Source organism: Mytilus edulis, chromosome 3 (assembly GCF_963676685.1).
Source record: "Mytilus edulis chromosome 3, xbMytEdul2.2, whole genome shotgun sequence".
Lineage (NCBI taxonomy): Eukaryota > Metazoa > Mollusca > Bivalvia > Mytilida > Mytilidae > Mytilus > Mytilus edulis.
The window spans coordinates 27,173,523-27,193,296 of NC_092346.1; the positions used below are offsets into that span (position 1 = coordinate 27,173,523).

Genomic DNA, 19,774 nt, shown 5'->3' on the forward strand with positions numbered 1-19,774 from the left:
GAACAGGAATTTAGTTTTATGATTTTGCTATTTTAATGTAACCAATCATTGTTAAAGTTACAATTTAATGCAGAAACATTCTAAATAAGTAGAAACCATGTTCTACAAATAAGAACAAAAAAGGATTATGTGTTATATTGAATTATCAAAGATATGATAGCACTAAAAGTAAGATTTCTTTTATGATTGTAGAAGCTGTGTATTCAGCCAGACAAGATAATGCTGAAGCTTTAGATAACTTAAAGAAGAAGTTAGAATCTATAAATAACAATATAAAATATCTAGAGGAGAGACAGCATGACCTGGAGGGTGATTATAGTACTTTACTGTAAGTTTGACTTTCTGGACTTATTACATAAACCATTCATTTGTTTACCAGCTTTTATTGCAACTGGTCAGCTGCATTTAATTTCATTAGAGCTACTTTAAATTCAGAATTTTTTGTGATGATTTTAAATTAATACATCAAGACAGTTGTCACAAAAACAAATGTAGCATTTTAAATTTTGATAACGTTATTTTTTTGCAGCATGCCTCTAGTATGGGAGGTGGCAGAACCAAAGTTTTTTAAAATTGATATTTGATGCTTTTCTGCTAAGCATGCAGCATTAAGGAGTATCAGCAATTACTGGTCAGCTTGGAGTCAGAATAATGTGGGTTGGGTGCATTTCTTCCTGCATAATGATACCTTGTGAACTAGAATGTCAGTCAAATAACAAGCAGGGTTAATATTCATATTACATTTACTTATTTTTGTCCTCATATGCATGTAATTTGCCGCTGATCTAAGCAGCCATCCATCATTATTTCAAATCACTGGCCAAAACAGCCAAAGTTGATTTACCATTAAAAGTGCTTGGTACAGGTCCATTTTACTGCCATTGAGAAAATGCCTGAAATGTCTTTTTTAAGATGTAAGATTCTTTATAGAATATAAAGAAATAAATTTATTTATTTCAGGCCAGAAAGAATTTCAGCATCAAAGGAACATGAAGATATCATTCAAGAACTTAATGAGAAAATGGCAGAGAAAGCTGGGTAAGTTTAATTATAATTACATTTCATGTATGTTTTGTAATAATATGCTATTTTGATTGGCTAACAGCAATCTCATGTCATTCTGAAATTGACCTTCATTTCAAAATGAAATGTAACATTCATGCTGACATGAGCTTCAACAATAAAGTTCACAGGTAAAAAGAAAAACTTGATAAAAATCATGTTTTCGTGATCCTATCAAACAAATGTAATTATAAGTATTGAATGCTTATTTTAGTAATTTTAAAGGGTTGGAAAAACGTTGACTGTGATTTTTTTTTTAAAACCCTTTTAAATAGAATAATATAATATCATGATCTTATTTTAGGCTTCAGATTGTCCTTAATGAAACAAGAGACCAAGTGAGACAGACAAACCAGAACGTAAGTTTCATGCTTAAATTATTTTTTTATTTATTTCTTTTTGCTATAACACAAGTTTTCCAGTCTTTTTTTTTTAATCTTTCATACTCAACTAAGTAGAGAATTTATATTGAAAGCTGTTAAAATAATGAGACTTTACAAGTTAAATTAGAAGACCATGTATTAGGTATATGACATATATCTGTACTAACTACTTGGAGGTTTTGATATATATTTCTAAACACATAAGTATATTTATAGACAAACAAACCTTCATGATCATGAGGTATTACTCTTTCACTAAAAGTGTTGACCTTAATCATGAAGATTCTTCATTATATAATAATTAACCTCAAAACTGGCATTCAAAGGAGTAAAAATGCCATTTAGCACATCTATATATTCTAATTCAAAACCATAGAATATTACATTAAAAATACTTCCTAACCCTACAAGAACCTCATTGAAAGTTATGGTCATTGAAAAAACTTACTACACCATCATGTATAAATATTGCTTTTGTGCTTACAATCCTCATAGAGATTCTGAGAAGTTTGTAGGATTGTGTTTAATTGTAGTTTTTGTTTGTCTTCAGATTGTAGATTTAGAAGATGGTATTTTACAATTGAAAGAAGATTTGATTCATGAAAGAACAGAAGCTAGACATGAGAAAAAGAAACTTAAACAACTTGTTGTAAGTGTCCATGTCAAATAGTTACCAATACTGGTATTTGTTATACAATAAGTATATAAAAATAAGACAATTTTTCACCGTAAAAGGAGGATATGAACATCTGTAGTTGTATGGTCTTTAGATATGAGGGAAACTGGTAAAGTAAGATTTAAAAATCCAAAGTATGACAAAATGTTAAACAATGCTACAGAGAAAACCAACAGCCTGATTTATGCGGAAAACAGCGAACAAAATACAAATAAGACAGACAACAACCGACCACAATCACTGAATAAAAGGCTCCTGAATTAGGATAGGCACATAATGAATGATGCGAGTTGGAATGATTGTGAGCTGTCAACCCTCTCTCACCTAAGATACAAGTTTTGCAGTACAACATAAGAATTAACTATAAAAATCAATTGTCAAAGGGGTTGGTGATTCTCTCCCGGCACTCCAACTTCCTCCACCAATAAAACTGACTGCCAAGAAATAGCACAATATTGTTGAAAGTGTTGTTAGACACCAATCAATCAATCATTTGTCAAAGGTTTGACTCATCAGATAGACACTATTATTACAGGGTCCAAAAATTACTCCAAAAATAGACAAACAACACTAGGTATTGATCTAAGAGCACTCACAGTTAAGCCGGTTAGTTTCATGGCCATTTTTTTGTTGATTTGTCAATTTTAGTACATAATCTTTTTTTTTTCTTATTTCAGTCAGACACAAACTCAAAAACAAAAATGCAGAAAGAAGAGAATGTTGTTATGAAAAAGTAAGTTGTTGTATAGTACTTGATAACTTAACAATTGACATGAAAATTCATACTATAGAAAAAGAATTCATGCTTTAAAAATATAATCCTTCGAAAAAGATATGTACCAGTAATATTTGAATTGAGAGAAGAAAGCTCCCTTCCAACATTTCAATTTGTTCTTTGTCACTAAAGTAATGATTAAAGTAAGGTACCTCTAAATTTTGAAATGAAAAAATGTGTTTTTTGAACCATCAGAATTAAAGGAATTTTTTTAAAACATGTCAGGCAGCTGAAATTTAATTGTTGAAATTATTTAACAATTGCAATATTCATATTTTTATTTCTAGGGAATTAGATCTTATTCATGAAAAATTGGTAGACAATGAAGGCCAATTAGATGCTGTGAGAAAGGTAAGGTATTTTCTATATAGCTCCATCAATTCCCTACAAATAATAAAAAGGAAATGATAGAAAGAAAATTTGTATAATGTAAAAGACTATAATTCAACTTTGCTTTGACAAAGAAGATGTGGTATAAGTGCAAATGGCGACAACTTTCCATCAAAGCAAACGGTTGTAGGTCAAAGTACTGCCTTCAACACAGAGCCTTGGCTCACACTGAACAACAATCTACATAGGGCCCCAAAAATGACAAGTGTAAAACCATTTAAACAGGAAAACCAACGGTCTAATTTATATTGGAATGAAAAACACTTATGAACCACATAAACAAACGTCAACCACTGACAAGCCTTTCAAGGTATGTGATACAGTGATATTTTTTGAAAATCAAGCTCTGTTAGATTTTTACGATTTAGGTTACTCCTTACCGGAAGATTAAAAGGGAGATAATACATAAATTTAATCTCTAATGCTATTATTATATTGCTATTATTTTTTTACACAGAGCTTACAAACATATGAGGATTCAAAGGCAAAGTTGGAAGCAGAAGAAAGACAATTAAGTGACCAGTTAGCAAATAAACTCAGACAAAATGAAGCATTGAGGAAAAAGGGGTAAAGTATTAACTTATAATAAAACTACTTCTGTATTTACACTCAAAACACATTTATCACACCCTCAAAACATATAAGTAAACTCATCATAGATACCAGGACTAAATTTTGTATATACGCCAGACGCGTGTTTCGTCTCCATAAGACTCATCAGTGACGCTGGAATCCAAAAAAGTTAAAAAGGCCAAAATAAAGTAAGATAAGCACAGAATCAGAAGTCAACCAATCAATATACTGGATTTGGTGTTTTGAGTACACATTTTGTACTCCCAATATTGAGTTAAGATTTATAATTATAAAAGTGCTAGAACTTTTCTGTAATAAAAAAGGATACAGGTTACATTTATAAATTTATATTTATAGAGTTAACAAACAAACAAACAAACAATTTGGGCATGATGTCCTACTGATACTTATTCTACATCTTGTTTTTACTTTTATATAATTTTTTATTATATTGATGTTGTATTTTTCAGTGTTGCAATAATTAATGAAGATATGAAGTTACAAAAACAATATGAAGACACAGAAAGACTTTTACTGAAAAAGTTCAAAAAGGTATTAAATAATATTGTATTTTAAAAAGAGGGGGGGGGGAAAGATACCAGACGGACATTCAAACTCATAGATAAAAAATAAACTGACAGCACCATGGCAAAAAAAGAAAAAGACAAACAATAGACGTACACAAAACATAACATAGGAAAATAAAACTAAGCAACACCAAAAACTAGGGCTGATCTCAGGTGCGCCCGAAGGGTAAGCAGATCCTGCTCCACATGTGGCACCCTTTGTGTTGCTCATGTTATAACAAACCTGCTTAATAGTGTAATTCGGAGGTTACATTCCTGAAAAGGGAACAGGAAGATAGTTACGACATTTGGGTCATAAATGACACCTATGTAATATTTGCTCCTGTTATTTAGGTATGTTCTATCTGTTTCTAAAGTCTCACTCCTGTGCACTTTAAAACTGAAGACAAAAGCCTAAATCACCTTTTTGGGATTCAGTTTTTATGTGGACAATATTTGAAAACCAAAAGTAAGAGGTTTGTGCTTGCTTTAAAAAATGATGTTTAAATATGTTTTCCTCAATGTTGAAATATAAAAAAACAACATAAAAAGATATGTTCTCAGGAAAGTTCAAGTCTAGTTTTGAAAGCACTAGGATCATGGTTTAATCCAGAACCCATTTTTCCATAATTATTAACTGTTCCAAAAATGTCAAATAAAATTAATCCCAATTTTTTTTTAAATTGCAGAATAATCTTCAGTCCCTTAATTGTAAAAAAACCGGCCAAGTTTATAATTGGTGATAAGTTTATATACCAGACTTTTTTTTATTTGTTTGACAATTTGTTCAAATTTGTACACATTAAGGGGTAGACCTTGGTTCAGGGAGATAACTCTTTAAACCAGTTAAGCGTTTGTAAAAGTCAAGTTCATCAATGTATTTTAAGCATTTACCTGAAACAGATTGAAAATAATCTATGTAACCTAGAAGCTTAGAATATATTTTTGAAAATGGTTGACACAAACGTACTGATGATTTTAAGAGTTATTTCCCTTAACCTAGGTCTACCTAATTAACTAGTAGTAAGTCATAGAACTAATATTAAACCAATAGATGAAATATTGTTTGATGATTGCATTCTCTTTCATGTATTTAAATATGACTTTGTCATTTTAGCTTGAAACAGAAACACAAAGAGAGGATGATAGAAATTATGAACTTGAAGGACAAAAGCTTGAATTGCATAGTGGCAAGTTTTATAAAAAAAAAATTATTATCGACAGAAATTGATATATAAATGAAGCTTTTACAATGAGTACTTTGTATTATAATACAAAGTACAAAAAAACACTTGCAAACAGCAGACCTATATACACATAGTCGTACCTAGTTCATTTCTGCTAGGCTTATATAAACTAAACCATATTTGCATTAAGATGGAGTTCAAATTTTATAAATATATCATTGCATAAATTTGATGTTTAATGAAGATTAAATTCAGAAACAGAAATAATGTGAAAAGTAAAACCTCACAGACAGGTTTATTTTTAGAAATCAAGAAATTTAATCCCCACAAAACAAAACTTTAGCAGCATCAGATGACTCAAAGGACATAAGCATTGCAAAAATTTCTGAATTGATAGTTGAGTAGAAACAATTCATCAGTGTTTTGAATTTTGTCACTGTTTTTAGATCTTGAGGAAAAAATGTTACAAAGACAGGAAGATTTTGAGGAAGTCAAAGCTTTAGATGGGGCGTAAGTATTTTAAGTTATTTGAATTCATTCTAATTGCAGTGATGTTAAGGACAAATTTCACAAGATTCTTTGAATATCATGACAATGAGACAATATTGTCAATTCATAGTGTAAAAGAGCACAATCAATCCAAGCTCACTTAAGGAGGTAGACCTAGGTTAAGGGAAATAACTCTTAAAATCATCAGTACGTTTGTGTCAACCATTTTCAAAAATATAGTCTAAGCTTCTAGGTTACATAGATTATTTTCAATCTGTTTCAGGTAAATGCTTGAAAAACATTGATGAAACTTGACTTAAACAAGCACATAACTGATTTAAAGAGTTATCTCCCTGAACCAAGGTCTACCACCTTAAGGTTCTACAATGAATGACTGAAAATGACAACCTAAAAATGAGAGCATGAGATTATCTCTCCAATCTTAGTGCAATAGAATAAGTTAAAAAAAGAATCAAGATTAAAATCTATCTGATTCCAAGATCGCAAAACATTAAAAAAAAAAACCAGTTTCAACAAAGACAGAAATGTCTTGATTCCTGGATTTGATTGGGACACCTGACTTGGCCTATGAGGTACAAGAGCTTTATAATCTGCCTTTTTCTAGAATGTGATAGTAGATTGACACACACACAACATCAGCCCTTTGCCAGAGTATGACCGTGGATTGAAAAACTCACCTCATCTGCCCTTTTCAAGAGTATCACCTTGGATTGACAACTCACCCCATCTGTTCTTTTCCAGATTATGACCTTTGATTGACAAACTCACCCCATGTGCCCTTTTCCAGAGTATGACCTTGGATTGACAAACTCACAGCATCTGCCCTTTTCAGGAGCATAACTGTGGATTAAGAAACCCACACTGTCTTCCTTTTTTTTTTTTAGAGAAACACACCACAACAAAAGCAAATCAATCATCTGGCCATCATTAGAATGCAAAAAGATTAAAATGTCTGTTTCATCAGTAGACTCCTCCTTTCCAGGCCCAGACAGTTGATTGTCAGAAATATAGCCATAAACAAATTTTACTTCCAGCCATTATTAGAGTGCAAACAAAATAATAAATTTCTTTTTCGTATAGTTTGCAAGATCAGAAAAGAGAACTTGGTATCAAAGCTGAACTAGTTGGTAAAATGCAGGCAGAAAATGTAGAAATGGCTGACACAATGGAAAGTCTAGCTGAATCTCACAAGTAAGTTACTTCCCTTTGAAATTGTAGTTACCTCCCTTGTATTGATTAGAAAAGGTTCTCAGTGTTCTCCTTAGAAATTTCTTATATCATTCTAGTAAACAAGTAATTATGGAATATCATCTTGTTTATAAAAACTATAGTGTCACATCCTCAACACTTTCTATAAGAAATTAATTTTAAATAGCTCATGTTCTAGCAATATAGCATCTGACACATTACCATGGTTCTAAAAGGCTGAGGGGAGAACACTGTCAGACTTGCTATAAAATTAATTTCTATGATGACATTTATTTTTAGATGTGAGTGAAATGGCAGACGTTGATCATTTAATTTATGAAGTGAATATATTTACGCACATGAAAACAGGAAGGTCTTCCAGATTAAGTTGAAGTGTTGTTAAAAAGAGTATTTATTTATTTCTTAAATGTTTATTTTATGAGTTTTCATTACAAGCAATACACTGAATATTATTAGGAAGGGAGTAGAAGAGGATGAGTAAGTCCCAGAGCATGATGTTGTCATACCCCTACACTGTGAATCTACTGAGGCATGCTGGGTATTTAGAAAAAATGAAGAGTGTAATCTTTATCAAACGCAAATGTTTGCTATCACTTTCTTTCATAAAATTTGTATTTTCAAAGTTTAGATACCGGCATGTATATTAAAAGGGAAATTTAAGAAAGAAAAGTAAATTGAAAATTTGTTTAATAAATTATCAAGCATTGCATAGATGTAATACATGCATAAGGTTGAAAGGAAGAAAAAAAGATATACCAAAGGGAGATAATTTAACATCTAAAAAAAATTATGTTGAAGTTTATAAAAATCAATGTAGAGTGGGGTGCTCATTTTCGCCACATCTTTCCATGTTTTCTACAGTTTATGTTCAGGTCTAAATGTTTTTGAAGTATACTGATATTTCTATATGAAGATAACTTCAAATGCAAAATATACTTAAGCTTGAAAACCGGTTTGTTTTAAGAAAATCACCTGAAAAGTTAGATTAAAGGGTGTTTGAAATTTCCGGATGTTTTGTCAATGGGGGACACATATTCGCCGTTTTTACACATCTATTTAAAACCAAATAACCGCAGCTTTTAACAATTTTTATCAAATCAATTGCATTATAGATGAAAAGCAGACATTTCAAAGGTATAAAGAATTTAAAATTAGGGCATTCAGTCAAATATTTACTTAGAAATACTTCTTTGAAATCGTGTTTTTTATTCAGGAAATTGTCCGAAAATCGTTGTTCGTTTTTCGGTCATTTTCGGTAGGAGCCGCAATTTTGTCTCAGTTTAAAAAAATATTATATTTGTTATAAAAATATAATTTACGGGTACATTTCTTCCATTTCAGCCATCCTTTGAAGTTTTTACACCTCAAAACCCTTAAACGGCGAAATTGTGTCCCCGGCGTCAAAGCTGAACTAGTTGGTAAAATGCAGGCAGAAAATGTAGAAATGGCTGACACATGTGTTAATCAACTTTTAAAAATGTGAAATTTTTTTATCCCTTAATGACTTTAATTTTTTTTATTCCAACTGTGTAGTCTTTATATAATGCATGGTCCAGTGGTTGAATATCTTACAGTAACTTGATTTTGTTTTCTTCACCGACATATTGTGGCATGAATTCTGTCTCACTTTATGTGTGTTATGACATGTGTTGTCTTACAGGTTTTTCACTGAGACATAGCAGTGTGAAAGAAAATGTTTACACCTCCCTCTGCATGACCAAACCATTCACTTATCCATTATTATCCTAAGTTGTGATAATGTGCCAGAAGTCCTTCATCTACTGTGAATTCATTTATAAAACTTACATTTCCATGGATATTAAATGTCTTCGTTTTGCCAAGGCCTTAAAAAACAAGCCTGCACAAAATTTGTAATTCCTTGGACCATTTGATTTGTGGTTCAGCTGTACCCATGAAATCCAGGGAAAATTGCTATACAATGAATGATGATTAACCAACAGTATTAACCTATTTCCTTGAAATTACGATCCTTCACAGAAGAGGCCTGTTGTCTTATTTTGAAATAAATTTACTTACCGTTTTCAATTTTATGAATTGTTGAAGAATCCAGAACTGTAAGTAAAGCTAGTGTATCACACAATGATACTGTTTTAAGATTTTCGTTTTGATTCTTAAAATACAGTAAAGTTAAATATATTAAAGAACCAGGATGAAGAGAAAGATGTGCCTCTTTACTCATATTCTTTATATTTGTGATACTCATTCATTGTGTTTATACATTTGTAACTCACTACTTTTAGGGCAGTTCTTGCACAACTTAATCAACAGATAGAAGAATTCAGAGAGCAGCTAAATAAAGAAAGGAAAGAGAGGTAATATAAGGGAAAGATTGAGATTCATATAATTGCATGCACTTATAAAACACAGTTTTTACAGTTAAGAAAATAAATTTTTAGTGTTTTTTTTTTTTATCTTATTGCATGTAATAGAGCAAAACTTTTTTTAATTATTAGAAGTTTTTTTATTATTAATCGCACTGCATGTAGATTTGCACTTCATCAATAACTATTACTATATTACTACATATGCATGCACTTCACTTTTCACTATGCACATTTTACTTATTATCTTTGGCTTCAAGACTTGCTACAGAAAAGAAATTACAAAAATAACAGAAAATTTCAAGAATGAAAATGTAATACCATAAATTGGGTTATTTTCGCAGGGTGTAAATTTTTCGCTTATTTTCATGGATAAAACAAAATCACTAAAAAAAATCCGCCAATTTAAAAGTGCACATGAAAAGGTATTTAAAAAAGTTTTGAATCTGCCAAAATGATAACCGCAAAAATATTTTATATACCTTATTCAATGAAAATTGCGAAATTTTACACCCACAAAAATAACCTGCTATACGGTAAGGGAGTAATATTTTTGTAACCGCAATAGTGTGTCATATTTTCTAATAACATAGAGAGACATTTGAAAAACTTATTGAGAAGCAAATAGCAGAGAAGAAGAAGAACAAAGAGCAAGAGTTTGTTAGGTTATATTCTGAGCCATCCCTTACACCCACACCTTCTCCTCCACGGTAAGGTCGGTGACAGAGCTATATCTTATTGGTCTAACATTGTGAAAAAGCCCCAGTGACATTTGCTTATAACATATAACAGTTATATCTGAGCCAACCCTTCTAACAGTTACATAATGCTCTAGGTGACATTTTTTTTTTTTAAATAAACAAGCTTTTTAAACACATTACAGATGATTATGGCATTATATGTGTGCTCTGAAGAAAGATCTTATAATGTGTGATTATTCCCAATTTTATATGTATATGTAACAATTATATATAAGACTCGGGGATCTCCATAGATGAAAATTGAACGATGGAGGAACTTTCACCATTACAAACCTTGTCTACCCTGTACAGTGTAGCGCGATCAAAAGTATTTTATCCCTCCATACAAGGAATGGTGAACATGCTAATTCATTGCTTATTTAAATAATATTTATTTGAATTTTCATTATAGAATTAGAAGTATCAATATTTTCATTTATTACCGTTTTTAACCATTCAAATGCCAAGTCTTCATGGTCCCCCCTTAGTTGAGAATTACCAAAAGCTGTCTTGAAGGTCCCCATGTAGATTTCTTGTATTTTTGGTAATTGTTATGGGGGTTAAAAATCATATGAGTATAAGGGACCTGGATATAACAATAGACTAATAATGAGGGGGGATAGGAGGGGTCTTGATCCCGAAATCCCGGACTTGAAAAAACGAAATCCCGAGGTCCCCAATTTGAATAAAGCAAATCCCGACATCCCTAAATCCGAAAAAAAGGATTCCCAGATCCCGAAAGGGTCAATCCCGAAATCCCGAGCTTAAAAACACCCGATCCCGGAGTCCTGATAAAGGTCCTATTCCCCCTCAATAATGTGTGAAAAAACTTGAATGTTATATCCAGTTCACTAGTAATGAATATATAAATGTATATATGCTTGTAGGTAATCTATGTTTTCTAGTTTTCCCATTATTGTATGTTTGAAAATCCTAATATTAGCTGTATAACTTTTGTATTTTAATATCATTTATTACATAGTGTGTACTAGTCAGAAATTTGTGATAAATAATCCAGGATTAATTGCTATTTTTTAAGTGTGTTAATTAACTAATATGTGTTCCTTTTTAGCTGCCAAGTGTTTGACGGTGATGTTAAATTTTGTGCAATGGAACTTTTATTTAATACACCACTATTTAGATCGTTGGTCTGCAACTTTCATCAAGAAAATATTTTTAAAAAAAATATGAATCAGTACATGTATTTAAAATTTCTGAGACATTGTACGGTATGTTCATGATTTTGCATTATCATATGAACTGGGTAGTTTTGGTTCAAACATTTCCTTTTAAATAAACAAGATGTCATAGCTCTTGCTCAATTAATATGAACTAGGTTTGAAGCTGTCATTATCTGTGTGCATTGAGTGTGAGTGTGTTTTGTAAACTTGATTTTTTGTGCAGTGTAAGCATTCTGATGTAAATGTATGATTGTTTCCTCATATTAAATGAAAACAAACTAATGTATAAAGTGCAGTTTTTATGGAAGAAAGAGTAAAGTATTCTTCAGTTTTCTAACTATTGGCAATTTGCAAGCTGATTTGGAGTGAAAATATAGAAACAAAGTATTTGATGAAATTTTTTAATACTTGCAATTTATATTCTTAAATAAGTGCTGTATGACATTTTTCACATAGAATGAAAATTGTCCTAATTTGAATGAATAGATTAATAGTTGACATTTTTCCATGTTGAAAAAGGTTTGTTTTTGACCACATAGAATAAAGAATTAAGGTATATATTCTCATTTGTATTGTATTATTAAATAAGACAAGCATTAGAAAAAAGAACAGAGGAAAAAGATAGACAGAAGAAGAAATATGACTCTCTTGGGTAAGGTAGCATGATGCTCATGCAAGGATAACAAATGCTGTTGTGATGAAAAATAATAAGAATTTTCATTGCATATAATCGAAAATACTGCTCATTAACAAAGAGAATGAACATTTTTACTTAATATTTTATTGCATGAATAAAGAATGTGAGTGTTTTTGTCAATTACAATTTTGTTGCATGAATAGAATATATAACTTTTATTTTGTGATTTGTAGTTTTGAATGCTGAAATACTATTACAATAGTGTGAGATGTGCTAATCTTATATTTCTTTATTTCTCTTAATTACAATTTTCCATTTTTATCCATCATCATATACAGATATTTAAAAATAGACTTTATTGGGCTTTGGTCACTGTAAGGTTGTAAAGTGACCTATAGGGTTAATTTCTATGTCATTTGGTATCTTGTGAAGAGGTGTCTCAATGGTAATAATGTTACCTAGTGACCTAAGATTAAGATGTTGAGTCAAAGCAGTTAATGGTTCCCATTTATTAATAAAAGACTTCAGAATTAAATATTTTACATTCCCATTTTTCATTCACATTGAAAGTTACCTCCCTTTCCTTGGTCTTATTTGGAAGAGTTTAATTTGATTGATGCAAGTACATATTGTAATGACTTTAAATTTATAAGTTATGCATTTGTTTTTATATAATGTTTAATGTTTGTTAGTGTTTCCATCCCTGTCAGTCAAAACAAATTTACCCTAAGCATAAGGGTATTAAGTTTTTAAAAATGTGTCCGATGACCCTGCCTGCCAACCAACATGGCTGACATGGCTAAAAATAGAACATAGTGGAAAAATGCAGTATTTGACTTTTTTCTCTGAAACTAGAGCAAAAGTATAACGGTTGTATTATTTCATGCATCAATTGTAAATGAAAATATCCTTGGAGCCTCTAGTTACACTTATTGGGACTGGAATTAAGGATGCTTGGGGTGTCACCCTCTGCTACCAATCTTTTAAGGTGTATTCTAATTTCAATAAAATTTATGGAAATTTATTAAAATATTTCATTTTTTTTTACATAAGGTAGATGGTTTGTTATGGTAGAATTTAAACATTGGTCTCTATGAGTTTTTAAAAAATGGTCTTAAAAAAGATACTCCACAAGAAAGTTTCTTAATACTGAAACAAATATGCATCACTCTGAATAATTTTGTGAAGAGAAGGGAATGGTCTTCGATAAATTTTCATGATTAGATTATGGATTTGATGTAACTTTTTTGATGTAACGGAATGACTTTCAGTGCCTTTGGAAATTATAAGGTAGATTATTGCATGAACATGGACTATAACAAAATTGTAGTGTTTGATTTTTAACAGAAATCATTGACATTTGTATATGCAATAAACTGACCAATTTTAAATCTGTCAAAAATGTGAGATGTTAAAAATACTCGATTCTAGAAACTTTTTCTTACATTTCATGAGTTCTTCCTGTGGATTTTTTTTCTTATATCAGCATTGTTTTATTTGAATCGAGGGTTACATAAAATAAAACATAGACCCTGAAAAATAATGATGAAAATGCCAGTAATGGATTGATTTGTGTGAGAGAGAAAAAATCTGATGAGTTATGTAATGGGGTTTTTATTGAGCTATTAATATTTAAAAAAAAAATAAAAATACTTTTTATTTTCAGTAGTATTTGTTGTATCTTTCAGTTAACTCTTATTAGTGCAGTTTAAGTTTTATGATGTTACCCTTTCCGACAGTTGCATGTATAAAAAAATATTTATTCATCTGTATAACTTTTATATCAAGTTTTCTTTTATTGTTGAATAATTACCTATAAGTTCAGATACAATGTATTTCTATCATTAAAACAATTTTTTCAGGGATAGCGTTCTTTTATTGTTTGTGTTGACTATAATATAAAGTACAGTATTAAAAAGTTTTTCAAGATATAATTGCATATATATTTGTGTAATGATAGTAAATATAACTATAAGGTACAATTGCAACCATAGAATCTATAAATTCAACATGTTTTTAAATATTTTGTTTTTCATTCAAAGCTAAATATGAATGACAAAAATGTCTGCTTGAAAAAAAATTGTTGAAGAATGTACTTGTTTATTATTAAATATGGAAATTTTATATATGATTTGTTTCATTGAGCCCCCATTGTTTATTTCATGGTTTTAAAACCACAAATTGTATTTTTCTTATAGAATGAATGTACAAAACCAGAAAAACAATGTATCTAAAGACATTGAAGAAATGAAGATGGACAACCATACATTCCTAACACAGATGAATACTCAGATACAAGATGGAAAAGTTCAACATCTAGAACTTACTAATGAGGTAAGTTCAACATCTAGAACTTACTAATGAGGTAAGTTCAACATCTAGAACTTACTAATGAGGTAAGTTCAACATCTAGAACTTACTAATGAGTTAAGTTCAACATCTAGAACTCATGAATAAGGTAAACACTCTTACAATCTTTAGAATGTTGATGGAAAAGTTTCCACCTTGCCACCTGCCTCTCTTTGGGAATGGTACCCACTGTGCAAGGGCTGTATAGCCAGTCAAGGTTGCTGAAAACTTCCATCAATTCATTGGGAATAGAAATTATGGTCATTTTTATCTAAGAAGATGCTTAAACTAATTTCTATATTTCATAATTGACTAACGCTAAAGTAATAAGAATTCCTAGACCACCGTTCCTGATCATCTATGAAGTAAAGGAGATTGACAAAACATTATTGAGTTAGGATATGACATGCTTACAATGAATGGAAAGATGGTTGTTGTCAACAAAATGGATAGAAGGATTTAAGAAAAAGACACTGAAAAAAATGGATCAATAATTCAGTAAAGCATGACAGTTAAAGGTTAAAACTATGAAAAGGGAGTTAGCTTTGATAGTTTCTTCATCATTAGTTCTTTGTAACAAATTTTATATTAGATATTCTGTGTTACTTATTATCAACCTTAGTCTAAAATTGAGAAAGGAAAGGGTGAATGTGTCAAAACGACAACAACCCCTACATAGAGCAGACAACAGCCGAAGGCCACCAATGGGTCTTCTAACCTTTTTTTTATGACAATCTACTGAAAATTGTAATGCTAGTACATGTATTAATGTACAATTTTTTAATTAATTATAAATATTTAGCAAGATTTGTTATTTTAACTATGAGTGTGTGCAAACTCCTAAAATGAAACAGTTCAATTATAGAGGCATTTCTCTTATAAGTAATCTACCAAAAATTTTTAATGCCATATTAAATAATAGGCTAATCAAGATTGTTGACAAACAATTAAGTGATTGTCAGTTTGGTTTCAGAGAAAATCACAGAACAGCTGATAGCATCTTTTTATTAAAGTCCTTGATTAATAAATATTTACATAAAGAGAAAAAAAAGATTTATGCCTGCTTCATAGATCTGAAAAAGGCTTTTGATTCAGTATGGAGAACTGCTTTACTTTATAAATTATGTAAAATGGGAGTTGGCAAGTCTTTTTATAGAGTTATAAAACAACAATACTTAAATACTAAATCATCTTTAAAATATAAAGATTATGTATCAGAATATTTTAATATTGCTAGAGGGGTTAAACAGGGAGACACACTAAGTCCCACTTTATTTAATGTCTTTATAAATGATATTGTAAAAAATTTTGAGGGAAATGATTCAAGTCCCCTTAAGCTTATAAATAGTAAGGTAGGATGCCTTCTTTTTGCGGATGATCTTTTAATCCTGTCAGAATCAAAAGAGGGTCTACAAAACAGTTTAAATAACGTTAAATTATATTGTAACAAATGGCAACTCTCTTTGAATACAAACAAAACTAAATCTATGGTTTTTAGTCAGTCAAAACATAAAAGTGAAACATCACATATTTACTATGAGAATAAAGCCATAGAGAGTGTAACAGAATATTCATTTTTGGGAATGTTGATGAAATGTAATGGAAATTTATCACAAAGTACTTTAGAGCTGACAAAAAAAGCAAATAAAGTATTTTTTGCAATAAAATCATATACTAAATCATTGAATAATCTACCTATAAAAGTAGCAAATAATCTTTTTGATTCTTTAGTAAAACCAATTATGACCTATAATTCAGAAGTAACATATTTGGATACATATATTTCTTTTCATCGAGCCAAAAGCAGAGCCTTAACTTCAGGAAAAGAAATTAATCAACTTGATTTTATAGACAAAACCCCCATAGAAAATATGCATCTTAAATTTTGTAAATCTACTCTAGGGATAAGAAAAAATGCATCCAATTTAGGAGCAAGAGTTGAATTAGGAAGATTGCCTATAGAATGTTTTATTAAAACACAAACCCTTTTATATTTAGCTAGACTATATAATAATAATATTAATCCATTGTTAAAGGAAGCTTTTTCTCTAGCACAGTCTCTAGATTTGACAGGAACTTACTCATGGTATACATATGCTAAAAATATTGTTAAAGAGACTAACGTTGACCTTAATATTCTTTCTACTTGTAAGGACATAAAAGATGTAAATAAAATAAAAACCGATATAAAGTTAAAAATGAAAAATAGATATGAAGATTTAATTCAAAATAAATTTCAAAACATCGATGATAAAAGTAAATTTTTTCTCTATAAAAAACTTAAAAAAGATTACAAACTAGAATATTATTTAAATACATCTAATTTTCAGATAAGGAGATTAATCACTAAATTTAGAATAAGTGATCACTCCCTCTTGATTGAAAAGGGGAGATATTTTAAAATCCCAAGAGAGGAACGTCTTTGCCATAAATGTAAAATACATTTTTTGTACTAGAGGATGAGAAACATTTTTTACTATATTGTGAGTATAATAAAACTCTAAGAAATGACTTTTTTCATCACATATGTACAGAAAATAATAACTTTAATAATTTAAATGAAGAAGAAAAAATTCATTATTTACTAAATCCATCATCGCCTTTACAAACAAATAAGTTAGGATCCTTCTTGAAAAAGTCATTAGAACTGAGGGCAGGGGACTCTTAACAACTTGTTTGTTGTTATAAATTTTAATGCTGTTGATATTTTGTATGTTTAATATGTATGTATATATGTTTATTGTGTTTATTGTATTAATATATGTTGGTCACAAACTGTAAAGTTTATATGACAATAAAATATTTGATTTGATTTATAATAAAAAAAATCATTTGAAAATTGTATGTTTTTCGAATATCATAAAAACAGTTGTGAAAATGAATAATCAGTCCCTTGCTTTAATGAAAAATCTTGCTTCACTAGTGCAGAAAATGAATAATTTGTCCTCTTAGATTACAAAAATAAATAACCGATCAAAAACAAATCCACCTGCCCCTCCCCCAGAATATCAAATGGTCGACCCCTAAGTCTATAGGATTTTTTTCTGCGACAAGTGCCTCAAACCATGTATTAAGATTTTTGGATAAAGGACCACAATAGGTAAAAGTCCAATTTAATATTAAATGTTTTAAGTTCTTAGACTACATTCATTCTGTGTCAGAAACCTATTCTGTTTTGACTATTTGATCACAATCCAAATTCAGAGCTGTATCAGGCTTTAATGTTGTGTCCATACTTGCCCCAACTGTTCAGGGTTCGACCTCTGCTGTAGTATCAAGCTGCGCCCTGTGGAGCATCTGGTTTATTTGAAGGGAAGATGTTCCCGACCTGTTTATTAGTGGAATTGTGAATCAGGCCATTTCTCTTCTCAATTGTATTATTAAATGTATACTTTTCATGTTGGGACAGTTTCCCTCATTTTTGAAGGCTGTATGGTTGCCTTTAATTGCTTTGTCATTTGAACATTTGTGGGTAGTTGTCTTATTGGCAATCTTATTACATATTTTAATTTTTATACGTATCCATCCTTCAGAAAAGTTGTTCCAAATGTAATGAATCCCCTCCAGGCTTGCCTTTATCTTCATTGGAACAATTTTTGGGATACGATTGCTTTTATACTGGTGGCTCAGAGCATTGCCCTCACGTCAATCGTTTTATTCTAAACATTAAGGAACATCTCAGATTCTTATGATTGTCTTGCTTTAAAGGTAAAAACAAACAAAGGGATTGAACTTTAACAACTTTCCTATAATGTTCTTTTCATAATCTTCATGTTTGATAATTCCCTTGACTTATATGCGTGTTTTTAACAACACGGAAAATCAGAATTACGCAGTATTTATATTTAGTGTTTTTCTAAATTTAGAAACACGTTAGAGGGAATTCCCAGTTTGATAAAATGCGAGAGTTCTCTGAATTCCGATAAATCTATTTCTGTCATATAAGAACTGAAGTGGAGTTTTTCTTATATTTTACCTTTATGAAACTGATATTTGAGATTGTACTTCCATAAAGAAATAGAGAACTATCTAGGTCGTTTAATAAACATTTAATATACGTTCTTGCTCCAGGTTTTATTTGGAAATTATGCGCATGCGTATAGTTTTCTTGACTTTGAGGGGTTTTCGATTGAATGGTTGCTCTGGATTCCCCACTCAATTAATTAATTTTAAACTCATGGGATCTTTTCTATGTATGTCTGCTATTGAAGGTTATTATTGTTGCATAATTTTAAATCATATGCATCATTTAAATGAAAATAAATATAGTCCACATCGTAGAACACTCCTTCAGGCAAAATGGAGTCTTCCATATTATTGTTTCCAATTGTCTCCCTTCTGGAAGTAACTTCCGTGAATTCTGAATTAAAACAATACGTCGAGTATTAGCTCGTTCTGTCAATAAAGTGTATTATATTAAAAATGATCGAAATTTAAACCGATAAATGTGTATGGAAAGGAGTCATGATCACTGACCGAAAGGAAATTAAATATTTAAAGAGTTAGGAATGGGGTTCCTCCTAGAATTAACGTAGGAAAATAGGTGATAAGATACGAAGTGAAATACCTTCTCTCACTCTGAGTCTCAGTGACTGCTGTGGAAAGTAAACTTGGAATTGATAGTACAAAAATAAAACACAATAGGCCTAATCGCATTGTTCATACACTTTTATCCGGGATTGGCTATTTTGTAACTATTTTACATGTGCAGTTGAATTAGTTTTGAAAATAATATTATCCAGCTACATGTATACATAACAGGCTATTATTTGAACTTGGAATTATTTTTAATTATGGAATTTGCATAATTTCTTGTGTTTAAAATTTTTAATAAATTCCATGTTTATTTGGTATTATAATCTTTTGAGCAGTTAATAACACTTTCCATAAAATGTATTTTGGTTAGATAGTGTTGTGCGCGGCACAGTACATTCTATTGAAAATAAACTATTTTCTTTGTAATAGAAAGTGTTGTGCGCAGCACAGAACATTTCAGTACAGAATAAACATGGAATTTATTAAAAATGTCAATAACAAGAAAACAAGCAAATTCCATAATTAAAAATAATTCCAAGTTCAAATAATAGCCTGTTACATGTACATGTGTCAACAAAACAACGGCAATCGTATCCGTCAGAGCAATCTGCTCTTTGATTTTTTTGGGGGGAGGGTTCCAAACCTGTTGTTTATAAGT

At 30.4% G+C, this 19,774-nt stretch overlaps 1 protein-coding gene across 3 annotated transcripts in view; it reads left to right on the forward strand.

The window, feature by feature from the left end:
* Positions 1–19,774, forward strand: part of LOC139516126 (coiled-coil domain-containing protein 175-like) — a 175,156-nt gene that overhangs the window by 5,577 nt on the left and 149,805 nt on the right. Inside the window, exons 4-18 of one of the 3 annotated variants that reach the window (XM_071305998.1) lie at positions 193–328; positions 961–1,038; positions 1,367–1,421; positions 1,996–2,094; positions 2,799–2,854; positions 3,184–3,247; positions 3,744–3,853; positions 4,330–4,411; positions 5,543–5,615; positions 6,059–6,122; positions 7,203–7,313; positions 9,593–9,664; positions 10,267–10,383; positions 12,184–12,246; positions 14,430–14,565. In XM_071305998.1, the coding sequence (XP_071162099.1) occupies positions 193–328; positions 961–1,038; positions 1,367–1,421; positions 1,996–2,094; positions 2,799–2,854; positions 3,184–3,247; positions 3,744–3,853; positions 4,330–4,411; positions 5,543–5,615; positions 6,059–6,122; positions 7,203–7,313; positions 9,593–9,664; positions 10,267–10,383; positions 12,184–12,246; positions 14,430–14,565 (1,316 nt within the window). The remainder of the gene's footprint in view (positions 1–192; positions 329–960; positions 1,039–1,366; positions 1,422–1,995; positions 2,095–2,798; positions 2,855–3,183; positions 3,248–3,743; positions 3,854–4,329; positions 4,412–5,542; positions 5,616–6,058; positions 6,123–7,202; positions 7,314–9,592; positions 9,665–10,266; positions 10,384–12,183; positions 12,247–14,429; positions 14,566–19,774) is intronic. The other 2 variants (XM_071305999.1, XM_071306002.1) reach the window with 2 other exon arrangements.